This window comes from Parasteatoda tepidariorum, chromosome 10 (assembly GCF_982258835.1).
Source record: "Parasteatoda tepidariorum strain Cologne lab strain chromosome 10, Ptep-v5.0, whole genome shotgun sequence".
NCBI lineage: Eukaryota > Metazoa > Arthropoda > Arachnida > Araneae > Theridiidae > Parasteatoda > Parasteatoda tepidariorum.
Window position 1 is genome coordinate 54,377,603 of NC_141764.1, and position 22,765 is coordinate 54,400,367.

The window sequence follows — 22,765 nt, forward strand, 5'->3', positions numbered from 1 at the left end:
TTAATAAGATAAAAGAAACTGAATTTATCGTAGTTAAATCGGGGTATAATAACCTGATTTAGAAGCTAATCAGGTTCAATGTACATGCGTGACGTCAATTACAGGTATTTAATTCAATCTGATTTAAATTTCATGGTTTGGTATAATCACTTCACTTCTTTTCGAGTTGCAAGTACCCAATTTAATTTTAATTTAGCGTCTTTTTTGTAATTATTTTCATTGTGCTTTGAGTAAAGTGTTATTTTTTACTTTTAGCAGAAATATATAATAATTACTCAGGAAAAATACGCAACAATCAGAATGCTTGCAAGTTGATAAATAGCTTAACACAGTTAATTATTGTGCATTATTGGGTATATATAAAACAAGATAATTTTTTTTTCATTTCGTAAATTTTTTTAATTAATTACACATGTTACCTTCATATATGCAGCTATAAATGGTTTAAATTAATATTACTTTTACTTTGAAGATATTTAAAAAACAAATAAAAAGCAACAGTTTGTGATAGACTTTTATTTTCTATTCTGTGTAAAAAACTTAAACAAAAGAAACAAAACCAGAAATTTAGAAACTCAGGTAAAACACCCAACCACTTTTGGTCTTTCGATTATCCCAAAACTTGATGCACGCATGCGCCAGCTTAAAAGGGAGCGCATATCCCTAACCCCACAAGAAAATTGATTTCATACCGACTACGAGTCTTAGAGAGTGTGGTTCTTTGGAATAGAGTTCTCTCTTATTGTGAAAGCGTCTATGAGTGACAGACACGTGGTCTTGATCTCCAAAGAAAACACGAGGTTTCTGTCAGGTGGATTTGGGTTCTTTCGGTTTAAAAAATGTTGATGAGTGTTTGACTGTATCTCATTAAATAAGGATTTAAGTCCATGCATTTTGCATATAGGAATATTATATCAAAACACATAATGATAGTTTTTATAGTGCTTGTTTCTAAACTAATTGCACATGGACAAGCGATAACAGATGTAACAGGTAAATTTTAATGTTTTGCACGTGTGTTTACAAAGCAAAGAACAAATTTATATTTCATTAATTTTTAAAATAACATCTTAAATGCATGATTTTGTCGTGATTTGTTTCGAAATGAATTAATAATAATAGATTTGAAAATAATTTGATCAACTCCTTCAATCAAAATTTTAAAGTAATTGAGCGAGAGGTTTTTATTTTAGTACACTCTATGCTGGAAAGATGAAAATATTCTTTTTGCTATTTTTTTTTCAGAATATTTTTCAAAAGTTTACTGGACTACCGAATAAAACCCGGAAAATTTTGGAAAATATTTAAATCAGGTGAATATTGTACGTATGAATTATTTAAGTTATAAATTGGCTGAGTATGAGGCTTAATTGAGATAAATATTGTAGCAACGTGACAATATGATGAAGATGAAATTAAAAAAAGAAAATTACAAAAATCAGTGTGACAAGTTTTTTTAAAAGAAAAAAAATTGATTATTAAATAATATATGTATAAACTTAACTCTGTTACCTCCTGAGAAACAGACAATATATAATTTAAAAGACAATAAAATGATCTAGATCATCAAATGAAGCAAAAAGCTTGTGATTCTGATCATTTAAATCTTATAAGTTTAAAATTGATGCCGGTGTACCTGAATAAAGTCTGAAGCGATAAATTATTGTTTAGTTGCACTTTCTTCTCTCTTACTTACCCTAAATTTTGTCTTTTATTTAAAAGTTACCTGTCGAAAAACAAATACAATTGCCGAAATTTTTTTCACTTCAGTTCCGCGTTTTCAAATTCTGATGTAAGGATATTTTATTCCAAATCACTTTCTATATTTAGAGCTCACACTTACCAAAGGCGAATCAGGTATTGCTAAAAATATAATGCATTTCCACGTTGGCAAAATTATGAATCAGTAAAAAATATAAATTTCAACACAATGAATGATTTTAAAAATATAATCATTCAAAATTTGATTTCGATAGATTTAAAGCTATGCATTTATAATCTTCAAGTATTGAATCATGGACATTGCTAAATGTTTGATGCGAAGTACAATTTTTTGTTATTAATTGGATTTGCTGAAAAAATATGAATGGTTAACAATTTCTGTGAGAATAGTATAGCAAAGTGTATTTTTCAAATACACTGGCCAAATAACTGATCAAATACCATTTTTTAAAATTTTCCTTAAGTTGTGTTTACGGAAAATATTCACTTCAATCCCTCGTTAAAAGTAAAAGACTCTATTAGTCAGACTGAATAATGATTGAACCTTGCAAAACTGGTTGTTTTTGTTTTACGGAATTATCTTCGAAAGCTCACAGTGAGTATGAAAGAGGTCAGCCATATTTTTAGGCAAGAAAATAGCGTATAAGTATCTGGAATTTCCGATCAACTTAAATAAAACAGAGGCGTAATGCGAAAATATGAAGCATATACTCAAGTTAGCTTCAAAATAGATGTGGTATAAACCTTCAAAACATTAGAAAATGACAAAACGTGATAACAGAAAAATGTTGTGTATTGGGGAAAAAAATAGGGAAATTAGATGTTTGACAATTTTACAAAATTTCGAAAGTTACAATTTCAACTTACACAAAGAAAAAGTTCTTGTAAAATTACAGTACTGTATGGTAATGGTATTTATGTTTAAAAAGGCCTTAATTTCAGTTATAAAATCCAAAATATGAGATATTTAAACTATTAATTGGTAAATTTTTAGGTTTATATGGTAATGGTTTACCGGAAACTTTGGTTTTCGAAATTATAGTTCCTTTTACCAAGCATTTAGGGAAAAAAATGCAGAAATTTAAAATAAATGTATTCGAATAATTGCTTTTATTCCATGCTCTAAGTTATCGTGATAAAATTTTAAAATTTTGCTAAATTTTCTAAATTTTTTCATATTTTATAAAACCACATTATACTGTTAATTTTTCAAGCATAGTGCTTTGGTGCAATAGGAAATTTTTACCAGCACGCTTTGGCAAAAATTCGAAGAAAACTTAAATTTCTGAAGTTTAAATTCAATCTCAATTAAACTCTTAATTTAAAAATAAGACTCTCAATAAAAAATAAAATTTTTATTTGTAATTAAAAAATGAAATTTTCAATTAAGGATAAAATAGAAGTTTAATTTAGCCCAGTTTATTTGAAAATTTACGAAATTCATTTCCAATGTAATAAAAAGTTTAAAAGAAAATAATAAGACAAAGTTTTATAGCGATAATTTCAGTTAAGATAATTTAAGCACAATTGTTCAAGATTTAAAAGGATTCATGAAATATATTTGAGATTTATATTACGTTAACATTATATAGACGAATTATTTTTCAATTGGGGAAAGTTGGCATAATATTTGCGTTAATCTGAATTATCTTCATTACACCTCATTTGAACCTCGCTTAATTATGTTCATTACACCTCATTTAAACCTCATTTAATTATGTTCATTACACCTCATTTGAACCTCATTTAATTATGTTCATTAAACCTCATTTGAACCTCATTTAATTATGTTCATTACACCTCATTTGAACCTCATTTAATTATATTCATTACATTACACTCAGATGCATGAAAGTACTTATTTGTAATAATTGCAATCATTGCTGCAGTTTCTAAAACACCTCTCAGAATCGTTTTTCTAATCCTTCCATATCGCAAGAAATTCTGTTCATTTTTAATGCAATCTAAAACATGTTATTTTATTACCGAAGAGTTTTATAACCGAAGAGTTTTAAGAGTTCGTGCCACTTTAATACTTTTGTGTTTTCTTTTTAAGAAATAGACGTATATTTTGTTGTCAGTGAAAAAATTGGTACATGTTGAAGAAAAAATTATAGCAGAAGATAATTAAGCAGAAATAATTAATTAAACAATTTTTGATAAAACTAAATAACATGAGCTGCAGTGACTCAGGCTATGCAGCACTCCCTCCCAAAAATTCCTTCGCAAAGGCAAAAATAATATTATTATCAATTTAGTTTATACATACTCTCTGAACTGCTTACTGCATAATATACAGGGAGAAAAAAATCCTGGAAATATAACCGCAATGTAATGCTAGGATATTTCTGGTAAAAAAAAAAGCTTTAATTCTGGTTAATAAAACCAAAATGTACGATATTTAAACTATTCGCTTAGGAATTTTTCCTTTCATATGGTAACTAATTACCGAATATTCAGGTTCTCAAAATTACAGCTCTTATTACCACACATTTAGTAAAAAATAAAACAAAATAAAGGATTTTCCATGCTTGAAGCTATCATGATAAAATTACCAATTTTTACTTCATCTACCAAATGTTATCACATATTATGAAAGCATAATTTATTGTTAGTTTTTTCAAAATTATTTCCAAAACTCTTCTGTAAAAGTTCTTGAGCTTTTTACTGTTTCCGTTAAACTAGAAACAAGGTAAATTTTACCATATTCTGGTAGTTTTGAAAATACTTGGTTTCTTAGCATAATAGAAGTGTTTTGCGTAATAAAATTTTTCGCTTAATTTTAAAAAAGTGTGCTTTGATATTATATTAGCTGTTATTCCACCGATTTAATCTATTTTATAATTCTTGAAACAAAAATTTATATATAAGTGATTTTAAACTGTGAAGAACAAAGCAATTTTTTCTCTTTGCAAAATTTAATTAGACTGTTCAGTAGTTTTATCAAATTGAGCAAATGGAGGAATAGCAACAAATCGGAGAATTAGATTGAAGATGATTTATTAAAATGACAATTAAAAGTTTTTTTCAGCAAATAGTAGTAAGATGTCCTTAAATTGGCCATATTTTATAATAGATCCCTAAATAAAATAATTACACTATTTAATAGTATAAGTTCAAAAAAAAAACCTTATCAAAATTGCATCAAATATATCCATAATTTTTTTTAAAAAATTGCTTCTGAAACATTAATGAAATATGTTTGGGATTCTGAAAAAATGCAAAAAAAAGTCAAACTGAAAAGTGCAAACTGAATTTTTGATTTTTATTAAAATTAGTTAGATCACTAAGATCTAAGATTCACGCTAACTATTTATTGTAATCCAAGCTTCATTATATGTTCCCTTAAATTTTTGAACGAATAAAAATTTATAATAAATTGGTATGAATTTTTAAAGTGAGCATATAAAACATAAATAAAATAAATACGTTTAATAATAGTTCTTCTTCTATAAGCCAGTAAAAATATAAGAAGAAAGTGTTATGTGACTAATAGACGAATGCGATGCAGATTATAATTTTAAAAAAATTTAAGGATAATGCGTATAAAAGTAAGATTAACATGTAACGTAATGAAAAATAAATTAAGCATATAATAAGTAATAGTAACAAATTCCAAAATATAACGCTGTAATCGGAGAAGTAAATTCTGGTGGAACTAATGAATAGCGTGATAAAGACATTTCTGGTAGCAAAAAACCATAATTCTCGTAATTAAAACCAAAATATATGGTACTTAAATCATTCATTTGGTAATTTTTGGCATTCATGAGGTAATAGTTTGCTTTAAATACTGCTGGTTTTCTTAAGTATAGCATACGTATAGTTCTTATTACCACACATTTAGTAAATAATACAAAACTAAGAAGTAAAAACCGAAAAAATGCTTTTATGTCAGTCTCTAAGGTAATATAATGAAATTACCGAATTTTATTAAATTGATCAAGATTTTTCACTTATTATAAACCCTATTTCAATGTTAATTTTACTAAAATCATTACCAAAGTCCTTTGGTAAAACTTACACAGCTGTTTAATGCTTCTATTGAGCTAGAAACAGTATAGTACTGGTGTTTTAACCTAATTATGATTAGACTCGAATATAAATTTTGTAACTAAATTTCGCTTTGTGCTAATAGCAAAGAGTCAATAAATTCTAACAACCTGTTTTTAAAATGAGCATGTGAATTTTAAAAAAGATATTTTTTAGATTTACCTAAGTAAGCTCTTAAAACCATTTTTAAAGATCATTTTATACCATATTTAAGTGAAAATTCATCTAAATAATAATATGTAATAACATAATATTAAATACAAATTATACATAACCCCTGAACTCGTAACTGCAAAACAGGTTATGTGTGGTACCAGTGTATTTATCCTACAATATCCTGCTAAAAATATTAGGTCATCTCTTGACCTACGGTTATCGTACTTAATGAGGCTTACATATATTTTATGAATGCATTTAATCAAGAGAGTATTGAAGGAATGCAAAAAGTATTTGTGGTACCAGTGTACTTTACCCATGATATCCTAATGCAAATATTTGGACATCCATTGATCTAACACTAATTCTCTTTTTGTTCATGTTATAACTTGTTTTGTCATTTTCTCCTGAGTTTCCCTCTTTCATTCTGTGTTTAAACGTTAATAAAGATTCTTTACTACAGAACCGATACTATTCAACATTTATTTGTGTGGTATTATTTGTGCTTTTTCGACGTTGTTTAGCTTTATTCGTGTTGTTAAATGTCAGTTAATATTCAAAATGTATTTTAATTACGAAAAAAATAAATTAGAAATTGTACATGGAGAAAAAAGTATGATAAAAACTGCTAGAATAAAGTATAATTTACCATGTTTTTAGAACAATGGGAATACTTAGAAGATCAGTAGCTTTTAAAGAAGGGCTTTGGTAATGATTTTGGTGAACTAACAATAAAATATGGTTTAATAATATGTGATAAAATTTGATAACTGTGCTAAATTTGGATAATTTTATGAAGATACTACAGATTATGGCTAAAAAACCATTTATTTAGTTTCGTTTAGATTTAAGTTTTGTATTTTTTTTAAATGTAAGGTAATAAGAACTATAATTTGGAAAACCAGAATAACCTAAAAACCTATAAACCTGAAACATATGATTGAAAAAATTATGAAATGAATCGTTTAAATGTTCCATATTTTAATTTTATTAACAAGAATTATCGTTTTTTTTTAAACCGGAAATATTATTACCGTATCGTACGGTAATTTTACCAGAATATTTGCTCTTTTTAGCATGTATGACATATCTGTGTACAGTAAAATTAAAATCTAAGCGAAAAAGAATATTTGCAGGAAAATTTATAATATTTAATAATAAACAAAGAAAAACATGCAAGATATTGACTTGTGATATCTGAAAATACCATTGGTCTTAAGAGTACAGTGTACTTTATTAATCTGAATTAAGCATTTTAATATACTACTGTATAAAAACTTAATAATAGAATTTTCAAATAATTAAACTAAAAAAATAAAATTATTTGGAATAAATAAGCTCTATCTGATATGTACTGTGGAATATTTTTCATTTAACTTTGTTCCAGATATTAAATCCATGTCTCCGAATTTCATTTTAAATAATTTTACTCGAAAAATTACGGAAGAATGGACGAAAATAATAAATCACAGAAATGGATTTGACGGCATATGTCCTCTGCTTAAATCTCTATTATGCAGCGGTCACGTGTTACTCGAATGGGTCATGTATCACCGTCATCACCATCCATGTTTAATGAAGCGAGCCAAAAATCAGATGAATGGCGATTTTGAAAAGAACCTGCGCCAAAATCATGTATCGCGCCTGATAAAACATGATGGCTTCTTTAGTCTCATTAATTAGTTCTAGACAATGAAAATGGGTGAACGGATTTAAGCGAATCTTGTCAATATGGGGATTAATTTAACGTGTTGTAGTATAAGGGATGGGTGGAGCAACAGAGAATATTTTTTCAAAGTAAAATTCTTGTGAGTTAATTAGTGTTATTTGTTTTATAATGCAGGGATTTTTAATTAAGAATAAAATAAAAGTTTAATTATGTCCAGTTAATTAGTTCCCTTACAAATGTAAGAAATTTATTTTCTATATAATAAAAAGATTAGAGACAAATAATAAGAGAATGTTTTATAGCGATACGTTTGGTTAAGATAATTTAGGCGCAATTGTGTAAGAGTTTAATGCCTTTGTTATATTTGGGATTTATCTTAAAAGTTATGAATAAAAAAGAGTAAAAAGGAACTATCTAAAGAAATAAATAATTCATCGCTTCTTTGAAAGCGTTTATTAAGCATTATAAACGTTTAAGTAAACTTTTTCAGATTTCGTCCTGAACATACAACTATTATAAAGCTTTAATATTTAATAAAAAGTGACATGATTACGTAAGAAAATATGAAAAGAAATGCTTGATTTTTAACACAATAAATTTAAGAAATGTTGTAATGAAAAAAACTGTTTTTAAGTCCTGCTTGAATAACTGCAGAAATTTTGAAATTTACAAGTGAAAAAAAAATTTCAGCTCATATAGCTACAAATTAATATATAAGTGAAGAAGAGCATAAATGGTTTTAAAATTATTTGAGAATGATATTATAATATATATTTTTAGCATTTTAAAGCCATGCAAAATCCAACAGTTAGATATTGATGGATTGCTTGTAATTAATTTAACAATGTATTTAAAAATTCTTTCTCCTAAAATTACTCTATCTTTTGCACAATTATTACATTATTACATACATAATGAACATAACTGACAAAAAATAGCATATAGCATGCACTATATGCTATAACATATATCATGCACTTCTTATAGAAAGTGTGAAATCCATTGCTTTATTTCAAAATATATAAATACTTTTCTTTTTCGCACAATTTGATTAAAATATTGAATCCATCTTTATTGCATGTACTTTTTTTAAGCATGGGAATAATGTAAGCAAGGAAATGTATAAAATCATAACGGTTATAATAATAACATATATTTTCTAAAATTCTCTATATAATATTCCTTTTAGTATTCATATAATATATTCATTCGATAAGCAATATTCGTTTTGATATTTTTATACCAGAGAAAAAACGTGTAATTTTGAAGCAACATGCATAGTTTTGTACAAAACAAATTACAATAAAATTTTTTGTTAGTGCATAATTTATTTTACTAGATCATTTTGATTTATGTTCATATTGTTATAAGAAATTACCTTATTTGTATTTTTTAAAGAAATAATATCTTCTCTCTATACATAAAAGAGCAAAAGATCTTCAGTATACATGTTCACTAATAAGTCTGGAACGGGAGCACAGATTTAGATCGCGTTTAAATATTCATTTACTTGGCTATGTTGTCTTTTTGTTCTTGAACAGTGCCATTAGGATCTATTTCTTTGTTTTCAATGAATTTTTTTCCTGAAGGTGTAATTTTTATTGTTTGAGGCCTGTATATATTTCAAATTAAATATAACTGTTAAAGTTCATTTCGATTTAGCTGAAAAAAACCTTTAAAATAAAATTCATTAGTTTGCATCATATTAATAACAAATAAGAACACAGCTTTCGTCTATATCAGAATTGTTAATTTGCTTTATTACTCCTCAGAGATAATTAGCATATTTTTTTAATATTAGCATATATTGCATTGAACATTTTAATAACAAATTCCCCATCTGAGCTCGTAATAGACACAAATTAAATCCACTCTTTTATATTGTCTTGTTCTTGGATGTCCGATTTAAATATCTAAATACTTGAAATTGTATTTATTTAAAAGGGCTGCTAGTAAATAGACAAAATATAACAATATATTACTTTAAATATGTGAAATTTTTGCTTAATAAATATAAGTAAAACTATTTCTTAAAGGTTAATTAATGATAGAGGAGAATGATTTATGTCCATACAGCTGATTCTGAGGAAAAAAGACGAGTTTTTGTGCCGATGAAGACTGTTTTATCACTGCTCGGTCATCTTCAAGGTGTAATAACTCTCTAGGAAGACCAAGTTTCTATGTTATTGATTCGTCATAAGTTAGTAATCCGCAAAATTAGCAGATAGTAATACAATAGTAATTTTTATAAAAAATGGACATGTACAGTTATTCCCGTTAATCTTCAACTACAAATGCCCTAGTTGCATAAACATATGCCATTCAGCATTTCTTATGCAAAAACACTAACTGACAATGATTTACACACTACTTAACTAAAAAGTTCTTAAAGTCACAAATGTTAAAAATAATTATATGAGTAAAAAGTCATTTCTCTTGATGTTTTCAGTATAATTAGAATGTAATTTTTGCATAGAAAGGCAGTAATAAGAGCTTTAATTGAACTTAAGAGTTAAAACTAATTAAAATCATACTTAAACATTAAAGTATAATGAGGGCATCATTAAAGCCTACTAAACCAAATTGATGGCCAAATTTGGAAAATTGCCTTCCTAAATGAAAGAAAGTAACAAAAAAGTAATGTGTTTTACGTAAGCAATCGTCATCTAGGTGTAACAGAGTCTGCATGAAAATGAAAATTCATGTCTTCTCAGTTATCGTTGACAAGTAATTTTGATGATAAATTTAGAGTTGGCGCGTTTATCGCTTGTTTATGGCGCCGTATCTTCCTTACTCTGAGATTTTCGAAAAGCCGGGCGTAAACCTTTAACGGCCAAGCATCGTCGCAACAAATGGAGGATCGTAAATCGTAATTACGTAATTTTCGGAAACGGAGAGCGAATAGCATGCCACGCGACGAAAGGGAAATAAGAGGTCACGATTGAATTTTTTCGTTTGGAGCAATGTTCTAAAAAGGCTTGTTTCTACAGTTAGTTCAAAGCTAGTTTACTATTATTTATTTATCTCTATTTTCTAAAGGCAATGATGATTTCTAGGGTTGAGGTTAATAATGCAGCAACTAACACAGATAAATTTCGGAAAGAAATGAAATGAAGAAGAAAATAAATTTCGAGAAAAATATATGTTTTTGGAACCCTAGACAGAATGATATATATTTTTTGACTCGTAAAAAATTAAAGCTGAACCGCCTTTTTAGTAAATGTATCGTAATGTGTACCCTTCTAGCTGTCCTTAAAAAGGATTTTTTTTAGGAAAATATATTTAAAAAAATTAATATGTTTCTGGTATTTTGTAATTTTTGCACGAATTTATAATAAGTATACTTATAAGACATTCTGAGAAATATAATGAGTGTATTTCAGGGACATAATATCCCTTTCTAAAATATTCCAGTTTAGAATTCATCCTGTTTACTTAAATTATGAAAACTAATAATATTGCTGTGATGGTATAGATATTATTTTTTAAAAACACATTAGAAAATTGAGTAAAAAATGCCTATATAAGCCAGAGTTCAACATCTTCACTTAAATCATGTTTCCAAACTTTAATTAATAGGAGAGAATATTTGCATTATAAAAGATAATCAAACTATTTCTGAGGTTCAAATGTTAAAAAATTGGATTTCCATAATCAAATAAAAAAAATAAGATCAAGATTTTGAGTTTCATATAGACACAAATAGTTCCTATTTTACATTTTCGTCGAGTTAATTTTGTTATTTTGTTATTTTTTTCGCTATTTTCCTTTATTAATTTGTTATATTTTTGTTATTTTGCTCCTAAACATTAATTTTTGCGCTAATGAACTGTTGTATAGTTAGATTTATGTTAAAAATTTTGGCAAAATCTTTACATGCATAGTCGTATTTAAATTGTCAGGAGTTTTTTTTCCAGCTCTTCAGAAATTATTAAGTTCACAATTACAAAAAAGCACTGCTTTAAGAAAATGCATATTAAAGTCTTGGGAAGATTAATTCTTCTAAGCATTAATAGCGTTAATCAATTCTACACACGTAGAACTTTCTATATTTAATTAAGCTGACCAGTACACTAATTTTACCCTCGATGTTTCATGCAGTTCATAATTTCAGTTGAATCATTTAACACTACCTAATTTTAGTGTACGTATAATGATTTTAAGAATGAAAATGCTTAATATTCTTACTAAAATTTTGCTCTACGGACTGCTTTGGTGGGTTAAACAGTTTGATTTTGTTACGGAAAATTACCGTGATATAATTTGATTAATAAGTTTTAGCTATAAAATATTTACTTTTCAGTTGTATTGACATTGTAGAAACTGTTTACTTGCAGTTCACGAAATGGTGCACACGATTTGAGACTTTCTGAGAGTGCCAAGTAAATAGAATGGAAATCAGACATTAAAATACATTTCAAGATGTCTTATCTTTGTACATATGAATCAGTAGTTAATTCTTTCACTTTCAGTATCAATAACCGTCTTTGCGCACACTCTACGAGATTACGAGACACTCTACGAGACTATGATACACTCTACGTGTATAAAAAAATTTTGTCGCATATTTTTTTTAACACTCATTCCAATGTTTGATTGTCCTTTTTCCTGATTTAAATTTTTTTTTCATTATTCATCAAAATTGTCTATGATACTGGGATCAGGCAGTGAGGGGAGGTGACTTTAAAGTATTTATTATTTTTTCAACCAGCTATTTCGCAGTTTGAAGTGTGAAAGCTAGCATTGCCTTGTTGTAACAGAAAGTCTTCAGGATAGATTTTTTCCATTGTGGGAAGTCTTTCCTTAGAAATATATGCGAATAAATTAGTATTTTCTTCAGTAACTGACAAGCAAGTTTTACTTCTGACATCTTTAGCAGCTTAGACCATTAACATTTAAATTCCTATTTTTTTCCCCAATTAGCTTATTTTTTTATTTAAATTTAAAATGCTTTTTTTTTAATATGACATTCAAACATTTTCGCAGTTCCTGCTTAAGCTTTAACGAATTAATTTAAATCGCTCAGCCTTTTGATCAGATGTTAAAAGAAGCATTGATTTGACAGAAACCGGAACGAGTTTATCAGATATTGTATAACAGTCCATTTAGACACAAAGAGTAAGCCCTTTATTTTTGCCGTTTGTTCGAAAACCAAATAATTATTGTTTAGTGCCAACATAATATTCTACGCTTGTCATTTGGGAAAAAAATGGGAGATCTTCAAGATCTTGGTCTTCCTGAGCTCCTTCCTTACATTTTAAGCCTATTTTAAATACTAAAATTTTTAGCTCTGCTTTTTTCAGTTGATCCCATCAGTTCTCCGACTTCCTGAATGCAATCGCTTATTTACGTTTCAAGTTTATTTCTAACTATTTATTGCTCGGACAAAATTTTTTATTCAATTAAATTTTAAGAAAGAAATATAATTTCAAACGCAAAGATTGATTTTTATAGAACATTTATATTTATTAATTTAGTTCCCGTAAGACACATTTCATATTGAAAGTAAAATGTTGGCAAGAATCAACGAAAAGGCAAAACTTTAAGTCTCAATTTTCTTGCTCTGTACTATAGAAGGTATTGGTTCTACAAATGTAATGAGAACAAAAATGGTTTAAGCTACTAGACTGTGGAAACTTAATTATGTTTCTGACTCCAGAGGAGCACTAAAGCTCAGTAATTTTTGTCGAAGTGCTTTGATAATAATTTTGTTAAAATCAACACTAAAATGTAATTTTATAAAATGCGATAAAATTTGTTAAATTTCGTAATGGTAGGTAATTTTTACCGTGATACTTTGGAGCATGGCATAAAAACCATTATTCTTTTAAGTTTACTTTTCAATTTTGTATTTTGTACCAAATGTGTGGTAATAAGAACTATAATTTTGAAAATAAGGTTACGTATAAAGTTCCAGTACTTTGGGTGCATCATCCGTAAAATCAATTTTACTGTAAAAGTTATTTTTATAGTAAAAATTTACACCGTAGTTTTTAGAGTTATATTAATTAAGTTAGAGTGATTCAGCAATTTTACGGTAATTACTACTATAAAAATTACGGTATATCAGATTTTTTGTTCCGTAACAGGTGCCGGTAAAAATGGATTTTAAGATAAAAGGTATCAACATTCCAAGTGCCGGTATTCTTTACCGTAATTTGATCCGGAATTGTTTACCAAATGGATTTATCATAATGAAGAAACTTTCCTAAGTGTATTACTTCAATTAATCAATTAATATGTTTTTAATTTCAATTAAAATTGATTTTTCATTATTTAGGTTTGAAGAAACGAACCACTTTTTTAAAGCCTAACTATAAAGAAAATAATCACGCGATTGCATTTTGTTTTCGACTTTTTAGATCATTGAAGCCATACAAAGTCTAATTTGATTGAGTTTATCAGACATGATGAATTGAAAATAAATATGAATTAAATAATGTGTGTAATGAATTGTAATAAATAAAATAGATCTGTAAGCTAGCAAACATTATTGGTATTATATTTCCAATATTTGAAACGTTATTTAATTTATGAAAACGGCTAATGCTGAATAAATGAGATACTTTCAAAGATGTCTCATGAACTACAGAATTTAATTTTTTGAACACGATTTAGGATCAGAAACTAAAATTACCCCTGGCTCCCACTGACAAACTTTAAGGCATTAACACAAAAAGTTCAAGATTTATAAGTAGAATAGACCCCCTCACACACAGACAAAATATTATTGCCATAGATTAAAGAAAGAAAGCACTATAAAATGATGTAATGGAAACGATGTTTATTTTTAATAATTTTTGAGACAGTTTTAAGTAAACTAAGAAAGATTAAGAAGTGTGACATTTTGAGACAACTACAAGGAGACTAATTATGAAATAAAATTTAAAAAAAATACATTTCAGAGGAAAAAAAAGTTAGTTTACATAACTATAACTGCAACGCAGGAGAAAAAAATTCATTTCTTATTGAGAGTAAAAGTAACCCTTTCAAACCTTCTTATAATATCTTAGGGAATAATATAAAGTTGTAGTTGCTATGTTAATGTTTATTTTTTGTCTTTTTTTGTTATATGCATCAAAAATTCCTTAAACGTGTAGAAAAAGTTACATTGTCTATCTTAGAGTTTGAGTCTTAAACTTAATTTTAATAAAAATTACTGTATAATATTAAATTTAAGCTGCATCTGGCGAAATTCAACTTTTTTCTTAAAAAAATTAATGTTACTAAAGATAAACAAAATTTAATTTAATGACATATTCGAACTTGAATCACAACTTCATATAAATTCATTTGAAAATGGAGCAGTGTTTTTTTAAAGATTATTCAGTATTTTTCTGTTTAATATTTTAGAAATATAATGAATCTTTCTGTATAGAAATTATTTATTATTTTTACTAGTGTAACGTAATTGCATGTTTATAAAACCAATTAGATCTTAAGCATGAATTTTTTTCTTCGAAAAAAGCTTCTTTTTCTTCTAAATAAGTTATGTCATAACACAATTTTGTCAGTAAAAAGAGGGTTTTACGTGTGTAAACACGTTATAACCTTTTTCCGTTATTTCCTGTACTGACATGTAATTCATTGTTAGAGCATAAGAAAGAAAACCATGGTGATAAGTAATTTTGCATGTGTATGAATGTATTCTCTCTAAATACCTAGTGCTTTCTGCACCAATCTCTAAATATTCTTTTTACAGCAATATGATTTGTTTAATAAGCAATTCTTATTCTATATACAATAGGAAATACATTAATTTTGAGTATGCAGAAATTGAATTTCCACTGAAAACGCTTTTTTATTATAAAAAAACAAATTTATTTTTATTAGGATCCATGCGTGATTTATATAAAGTTTAACTATATTTTAGTTACTTTTTCTTTTTTGATCTTTTTTTCCAAAAGTATGTGATTACATTGATTATTATATAGGTAAAATAGTGACGAAGAATTTTATTAAATAATATTAGAAACAATAATATTTAACTTCTTTATTTGCTGCTGTAGTTCATACAGTAGCGGTGATGTTAATAAAAAATTAGTTAAAAATAATTATATAACATTTAAAATTATTATTTAATAAACTTTTTCGTTCCAAAAATTGATTTCAATTCATGTTCGAAAATTCGCACATGGAGAAAAAATCTGGTAAAATTTCCGTACTGTATGGTAATGAAATTTCTGGAAAAAAACGACTCTGGTTCATAAAACCAAAATATACATTATTTAAATTCTTCATTTGGTAATTATACCGTCCATACGGTAACGGTTTATCAATAATTCAACTTTTTAAATTTATAGTTCTTATAACCTCAAATAGAGTAAATAAAAAAACAACTGAAAAATGAATTCCTCCGAATAAAGGGTTTTTATGCCATTTCCTAGACATCATGATGAAATTATCAAATTGACCACGTTTATCAACTTTTATCACTTAGTATAAAACCATATGCTTCGGTGATTGTACCAAAATCATTACCGAAGCGTTTCAATAAAAATTACCGAGCTTTAAAGTGTTCCAATTGATCCAAAAGCATTCAAAATATTTTAATGTATTCAGGAAGTTTGGAACTTACTTATAATAGATTCGTTTAACAATTTTATGTATCTACCATAAAACCTAATACTAATATCTGTTAAGTGTATTAATTAAATGCATAGCGTCTTACACTATACTCTTTCACTTACGAAAGCAACAATTATGAAAAACAAACATTTTTTGGAGAAAAAATGATTGTGGTATTTAAATGCATTTTTTGGGAAAGCAAATTCTACATTAGAAATGGTCTCAAAGACATTCAAGCGCACGGAAATAAGCGATGCAAAAGAACTTTATTTTTCGAATCTAAGTAACTTTAGCATTGTTTCGTTTAAAGCTTTTAGTTTTTTATGCATTTTCCAGATCTCCGGCATCGTAAATGACAAGAGAAAAGCAATTCTATTTTAATGCTTAAGAATTAATAGTTTATGCCTGGCTTTGTTAATCTTAGGGTTTTTTCACAAGCCTTAATGGTATTTAGAAACTTCAAAGTAATGATTTAAAAAGTCATTTCAAGAAATGAAAGAACGTATTGATTCCTTTGCAACGAACTATGGCGTGCTTAATACACATTTATGCATTCACTGACCCACATAAGTTGGTTTTGATTTACGGTAGAAAGAGTTTAGAATTTATGTTCCTTGAAAAAACTCAACGAAATCACTTTGATTTATATCTTTGTATTTATTTCGATATTTTCTTTGTGAAAAGAGTGAAATAAAAAAATGCCAAGAAGAATTTTAATGCGTATCATTAAATATAACTTGGTAATTCGATAGCAAAAAGGAACAATTCTAATGAATAAGTTAAGAATGGCTTCCATTAAATAGCAAAAAATTAGCAATTTTTTTAGAATAAATGTTTTGTTGGTTATTTTCGTGTATATTTAACAAAATTTTTACCACAGTCAATACATAATTCTTCAAAAACTTTCCGTCTGATTTAAAAGCTTTCAGCATTGTATGACGTTATGAAGCAGAAATTATTACACATGCTTATCTAATAGGTTTTTCAGATCCATATCTTAACGACGGATGAGTACATATGCTCTTTTTAGTTTATGTTTTAATCCCTAATAAATAGTATTATCCATTAAGCCTAATCCATTAAGCCTAATCCATTAAGCCTAATGTGTGAATAGTTTTTGGTAAAGATTTTAACATTGACCCTTTAACGCAGATGGGACACCTGTGATCCCTTTAAATGCATTTTTTGACGTTCTGATACATATGCGCAAAAAAAATACTCATATATTTATGAGTATTTTTTAATTATAAAAAAATAATCTAATAGTTACTGATTTTTTTCTTCAGATTATTAATTATTAAAATTATATTTGTACTAAAATATAAAATTCAAAAAAGAGGTTTTAATTTATTTTTAATTCATGTTCAAAAATTTATCCATAATTGGTTTTTTAAATTAAAGAAATTCCAACGGTAAATATCTGTCTCTCTTAAAAATAAATAACTGCGAATAAGTACAAATTTGAAAAATTACAGCCTGGAAGTGAGCTGTGTTTGGGAGGTTTTACCTTTAATGCAGAGAAAGACAACCTGTGTTTCATGCTGTATTTCATTACCATAAATTACTGCAATGCTAAATATAATATTTTCATTTACTTTTACCTGAAATATTACAAAAAATGATAAAATTGTGAAAAAAATATGCTTAATACAAGTTCTGAGTTAAAGAGTTAAAGTCTGTTTCTAAAAACTAAGTAAAAGAAGCCTTTACAAGGTAAAAGCATAGATCGTAAAAGTAATCAAACTAAGTTTTTAAATGCTATTCTTCAACAATGACAAAATACTGTTCTTCAACTTAAGTCTTTTTTAAGTGCACTTAACTTAAATTTTTTTTTAAATAGGAGTTCGATTATTCTTTCGATCTTTTTCTTTGTCTTATATATGCTTCTTTTTCACAGTTTTGAATCAAAATTCTACTTTTTCTAAATTAAATAAAAGAAAAATATGGAAGAAGGTAGATGATATTATAACAATTTATACCTTATTAAATTCTTTACATTATGTCATCTTATTTAAAGTTAGAAGGAAAAGATTAGGAGGAACATTGCAAGAAACACTATTTTAATCTCAATTTATTCTTCCAACGACAGCTCTTGTCATGTTGTAGTCAACAAAAAATATTCTCGGTGAACTGTTATTTTTCCTACTTTAATTAAAATATGGATAATAGCATTCAATTTTCAAATTTGTACGAGAGAAAATGATAACAAAATTTGGATACAAAAATATGCAACAAAGTTACAAGGAGCAGCTTGGAGTAATGATGACATAGATTTGCAGTTGATGTTTACATAAAGATTTAGTTTTTTTTCGTTTGTGAATTATTTTATTAAATAAACTTTATCCAAGTAATTAAGTATAAAAAATTTTTTAAACAATGATTCCCTGAAATAAAATTTTTTAGAAAAATTTGTTCTTCTTATATTTCACAATAAATGAATCTAACCGAGGCAACATTTAATGTATTTAAAATATAAAAAACAAGGATTAATTTTAGAATTGAATTATAACTGAAAATGAACTTTGATGCTGAAAATGTTTGTATTACAGGTTGATAATGAAAAAAATTATTTTCAGTGTTGAAAATGAATTTTAGCTTTTAAACAAACCAACATAAAAGCAAAAAGACGTTATTTAGTTAACATTAAGTATTTTCCAAATTATTAAATCTTGAATTTTGAGAAGATATTTTGGATTTTCTTTGTAATGATTGACTTTGAAATCAGCAAGAATGTCGAAACAAAATAAACTGGAGCATAATAAAAGATTTTATTTGTCCTTAAATTAGGATTTTTTACCACTTTTCAGTATAAATAAGAGCAATCTAAAACGGAAACCTTTCGTTGCAACTACTGAATTATTGTGATGAGAATATCTGAAAAAATATTCTTAATACTTCGTGAAATTGAACGAAATTTTAAATCATTAGTCAAAAATTGAACAAGATACATTTCTTTGATAATAAATAGTATCATAGACTCTGAAATCATTTTTTTAAACCTTTCCAACTAAAAATGAAGTGAAATAAATAAATGAATGTAAAGAATAATGATTATTAAAAAATGAACGATAACGTACTTACGATAGTAATGCACGATAAAACGATAGTAATGCTTGAAGGAATATTACGCTTTAAATGAAGATTTTTTTTTTAGAATATCGTTTGAGGAAGAAATAAGAAAAGGTACATATTAAATAATATTTTGCTAATTCTGGTAACATTGTAACTGTTACCATATTCTGGACTATCTTTTTTTCCCAGCATTCAATTTCCCATATTGTGACATTCAAAATTTTAAATCCGTTAAAAAAGTTTTTGAGAAAAAGTACATTTGTGTGTTCAATTTCCCCACATGAGCAAGCATATGCAAATTTCATAAATGGGTATGAAATGCGTACCCCTAGAACCCCTAAGTTCATGAGTTCATTTCTTATGTGTGAAATTGTCTACTAAAAATTTTGAACAAAATAAATATCAAAATAGCAAAAACGAGAAAGATACAAACAGCACGGTAAAAAATTCAGGATCAAATCGTGGTGTAAATGGTTGGCACTTTGGGTACATCAGCTATAACATTTTACTGCAAAATCCTTTTTTACCATAAAATGTTTTACCGTAATTTATACATTAATATTTATTTAATTAGAGTGATTCAGTGATTTTTTGATATTTATTACTATAAAAATTGCGTTATATCAGATTTTTTGCTCCGATAGAAAAGGATTTTACGGTTTAAAATACCGGCATCCTGAGTATTAGCACTTTTTTTCAGTAATTTGATCCGAATCGCTATTTTTCAGCACAAGTTAAGAACAATTATTATTAATCTTCCTAAAATTTGGCTGCAATTAATTTTTTATATTTTTTTTATGATTTTGATATCATGAAAATTTATTTAAACGAGTCCGAGCTTTTTAATAAATCATGCAATTATTTTAAAAGTGCACTTGATAAGAGTGCTGTAAATTTATTATTTTTGAAATAATATGTTATTAAACATGTTAGAATAACTACTTATTTAATTTGTTATTCATTAACTTTTATTGTTTTGAATAACTTGATGGAAATTGGCAATAATGTTTAAAACTCTCTTATCCACACATAAAAAAAGAAACCTACATAAAATCTGATTAATTTTTGGACCCCGTCAGTAGACATGTGTTTTAGATTGCGTCCTTCAGTTACAAGTAAGTTGGAAACTGTTTACAAAAAAAACAAAATATTAAATTCAAATTGAAGTCAATTTGCTTCAATCTTTAACTCAGAAAAAAGTGAATAAAATAAATTTCATAGTAGATATTTAAAAATTATAATTCGAAATGGATTATTTTCAAAGATGTATGGAATGAAATAAAGTTTATAAGCTTAAAAAATATCTATATTCTTGGTTATTGCAAAAGTATTCCATAGGCGGAACCGTTGTCCAAAATTGAATAACTTGAAAAATGATTGGCTGAAAAAATGTATTTCATGACGCCCGATTGGTCAATTTATGGTTGAGAAGGAAGTATCGAGGCAAAGAAGATGTGTAATCTATCAACTCTGCCACAAGAAAAGATTTGTCAAGATGAAAGAACTGTAAAAAAACATGTCTGCTGAGATGAATGGATAAATTACAAAATACTTTGAGTGATATGTGCTTGCTATTTTTATTTCAGCTGACAAAATTCATTTCTTATAAGGGGGTTAAAATTTTTTATTTTGCTTTATTTTTATCAGATTTATTCTTAGTGGTTCAGACTCAGTATTTCTATTCTATTTAATAAATTATTCCAAATCTTATCTTTTGAAATTTCTGAGATAAATTTAAATAATTCATTCTTTTCTCATACTTTGTTTTATGGTTGTACTTTATTTTATGTCGTGTATTTTATTTTATATCTCATGTTTTATTTTATTACCAAGCCTTATCTTTTATTTTTCACTTTTTTATTATATGGTCAATTTTGGATTTGGCTTTCACTTTTCTACATTTTCGAAGATAAACCAGAAAACAAGGAATGTTCTAAAGCGTGCAATAGAACTAACTCTCTTTCATGCGAAAAATGTTGATAAAAATCTACCCAAATTTGCATTAAATGATTAATAAACCCACATAACCTCTAACGGTATGCAGGATTAAAAGAGGATTCTAAATCAGGAATCATACTTTATTTCAGATATTTTGAACTGTGGTCTGTGCACGCGGAGAGCAGTATTTGACTTACCAGTCATCACCGGGATTTAAACTTGAGTCGCAACAATAGGAGGCAAACGATATTTTCCCTCTTTCTTCTCGGTCCGAATCGTATACTTTTAAACTGTTTTCCTATAGAACTTGCAATAATACTTTTAGATAAGGGTTACCGAACTAAGACTGGATAACATTTTTAAATACGACCGAGGTAGCATGCTTAACAAAATAGCTATCTGGTCACCACAAAACAAATTAGTTTCCTTTTCAAACTTATGAAAGGCGAAAATGTTACAAAATATTGGTCTACAGACACGTAGTAACTGATATAGAAAATAAAATTGAAATATTTTTTTTCTGTAACTAATGGTATGATATTCGTCCCAATAACTTACAAGTTAAATACTTTTGCGCCATGAATATCTCAATTCCAAATCAAAAATTTGCTTGAATGTTAAAATTTGTGGCATGCTGGTATAGGATAGTTAGTGAGTAAATGAATGGAATCGCTAAATAAATCTTACCAAGGCAAAACAGATAAAAATGAATTGAAACAATGAAAAAACCGCGTGAAAGAGGCATTTTTGTTAAAATTATAATTCTAGTGGAAAAAACATATTTCATCAAGCAAGCGTTCTAGTTTGATAATTGTTGTTGTATGGAAATTTTGAGATAAAACTCTTGGAGGACCATGTTTAAACAGGGTTCTCCAAAGCAAAATTCTTCTTTTAAAATCGAACTGAAGAATGTATGTGTCAAGCGTTATTTAACTTTTGCATATTCATGCTTCGGACAATTCTGCATTGAGGCAGGGATTAATTCTAAAAAATTATTTTATCAATTTTGTGTAAAACTAGATTCTATCAGGACAGAAGTTAGCTGGTTTACATTTGAAATGTAAAAAAAAAGAAAAACTAAATTATGCAATTCGATACTTTACGCTCACGCATTTGGTTTAACATCTACTATTAAGTTCAACTTTGCTCTTGTGATTATCATAGGTAGACAACGAATGGACATGCGGATTTGCTAACTAATAAAACGTATTCATTTAATTTAATGCTTACCATCTGCTTAATCAGAACGCGCTTTTCGAAAACTGCGTATTGCAAATTCTCTCCTTTTAGAAACCATGAATTAACTTTTTTTTCCTTTCTTTATAAAAACTAATATTATTTCTCATTATGTAATTAATGTATTTTTGCCATCGGGAATAGAAATTGAGAAACATACTTAAAGACAAACAAAAACATTCATTATTTAATTACATGCTCACCTGTTGCTTTTCTTTGATATATTTAGATGAAAAATCATATTAATGTCTCCCATTTCAGGGTTTAGAATATTTTAGTATTGATTTCTATAAATATTATATATGTATGTATATTTGTATTTATTTTTTATTAAAAATTAAGTCTTTAACT

General features: G+C 27.0%; 1 protein-coding gene across 1 annotated transcript in view; it reads left to right on the forward strand.

Annotated features, from left to right (window-relative positions):
• Positions 1 to 673: 673 nt before the first annotated feature.
• LOC107452972 (cell adhesion molecule Dscam1) overlaps positions 674 to 22,765 on the forward strand; it is a 257,172-nt gene continuing 235,080 nt past the window's right edge. The window contains exon 1 of the mRNA XM_071184720.2: positions 674 to 993. Coding sequence (XP_071040821.1) covers positions 888 to 993 — 106 coding nt within the window. The 5' untranslated portion in view covers positions 674 to 887. The remainder of the gene's footprint in view (positions 994 to 22,765) is intronic.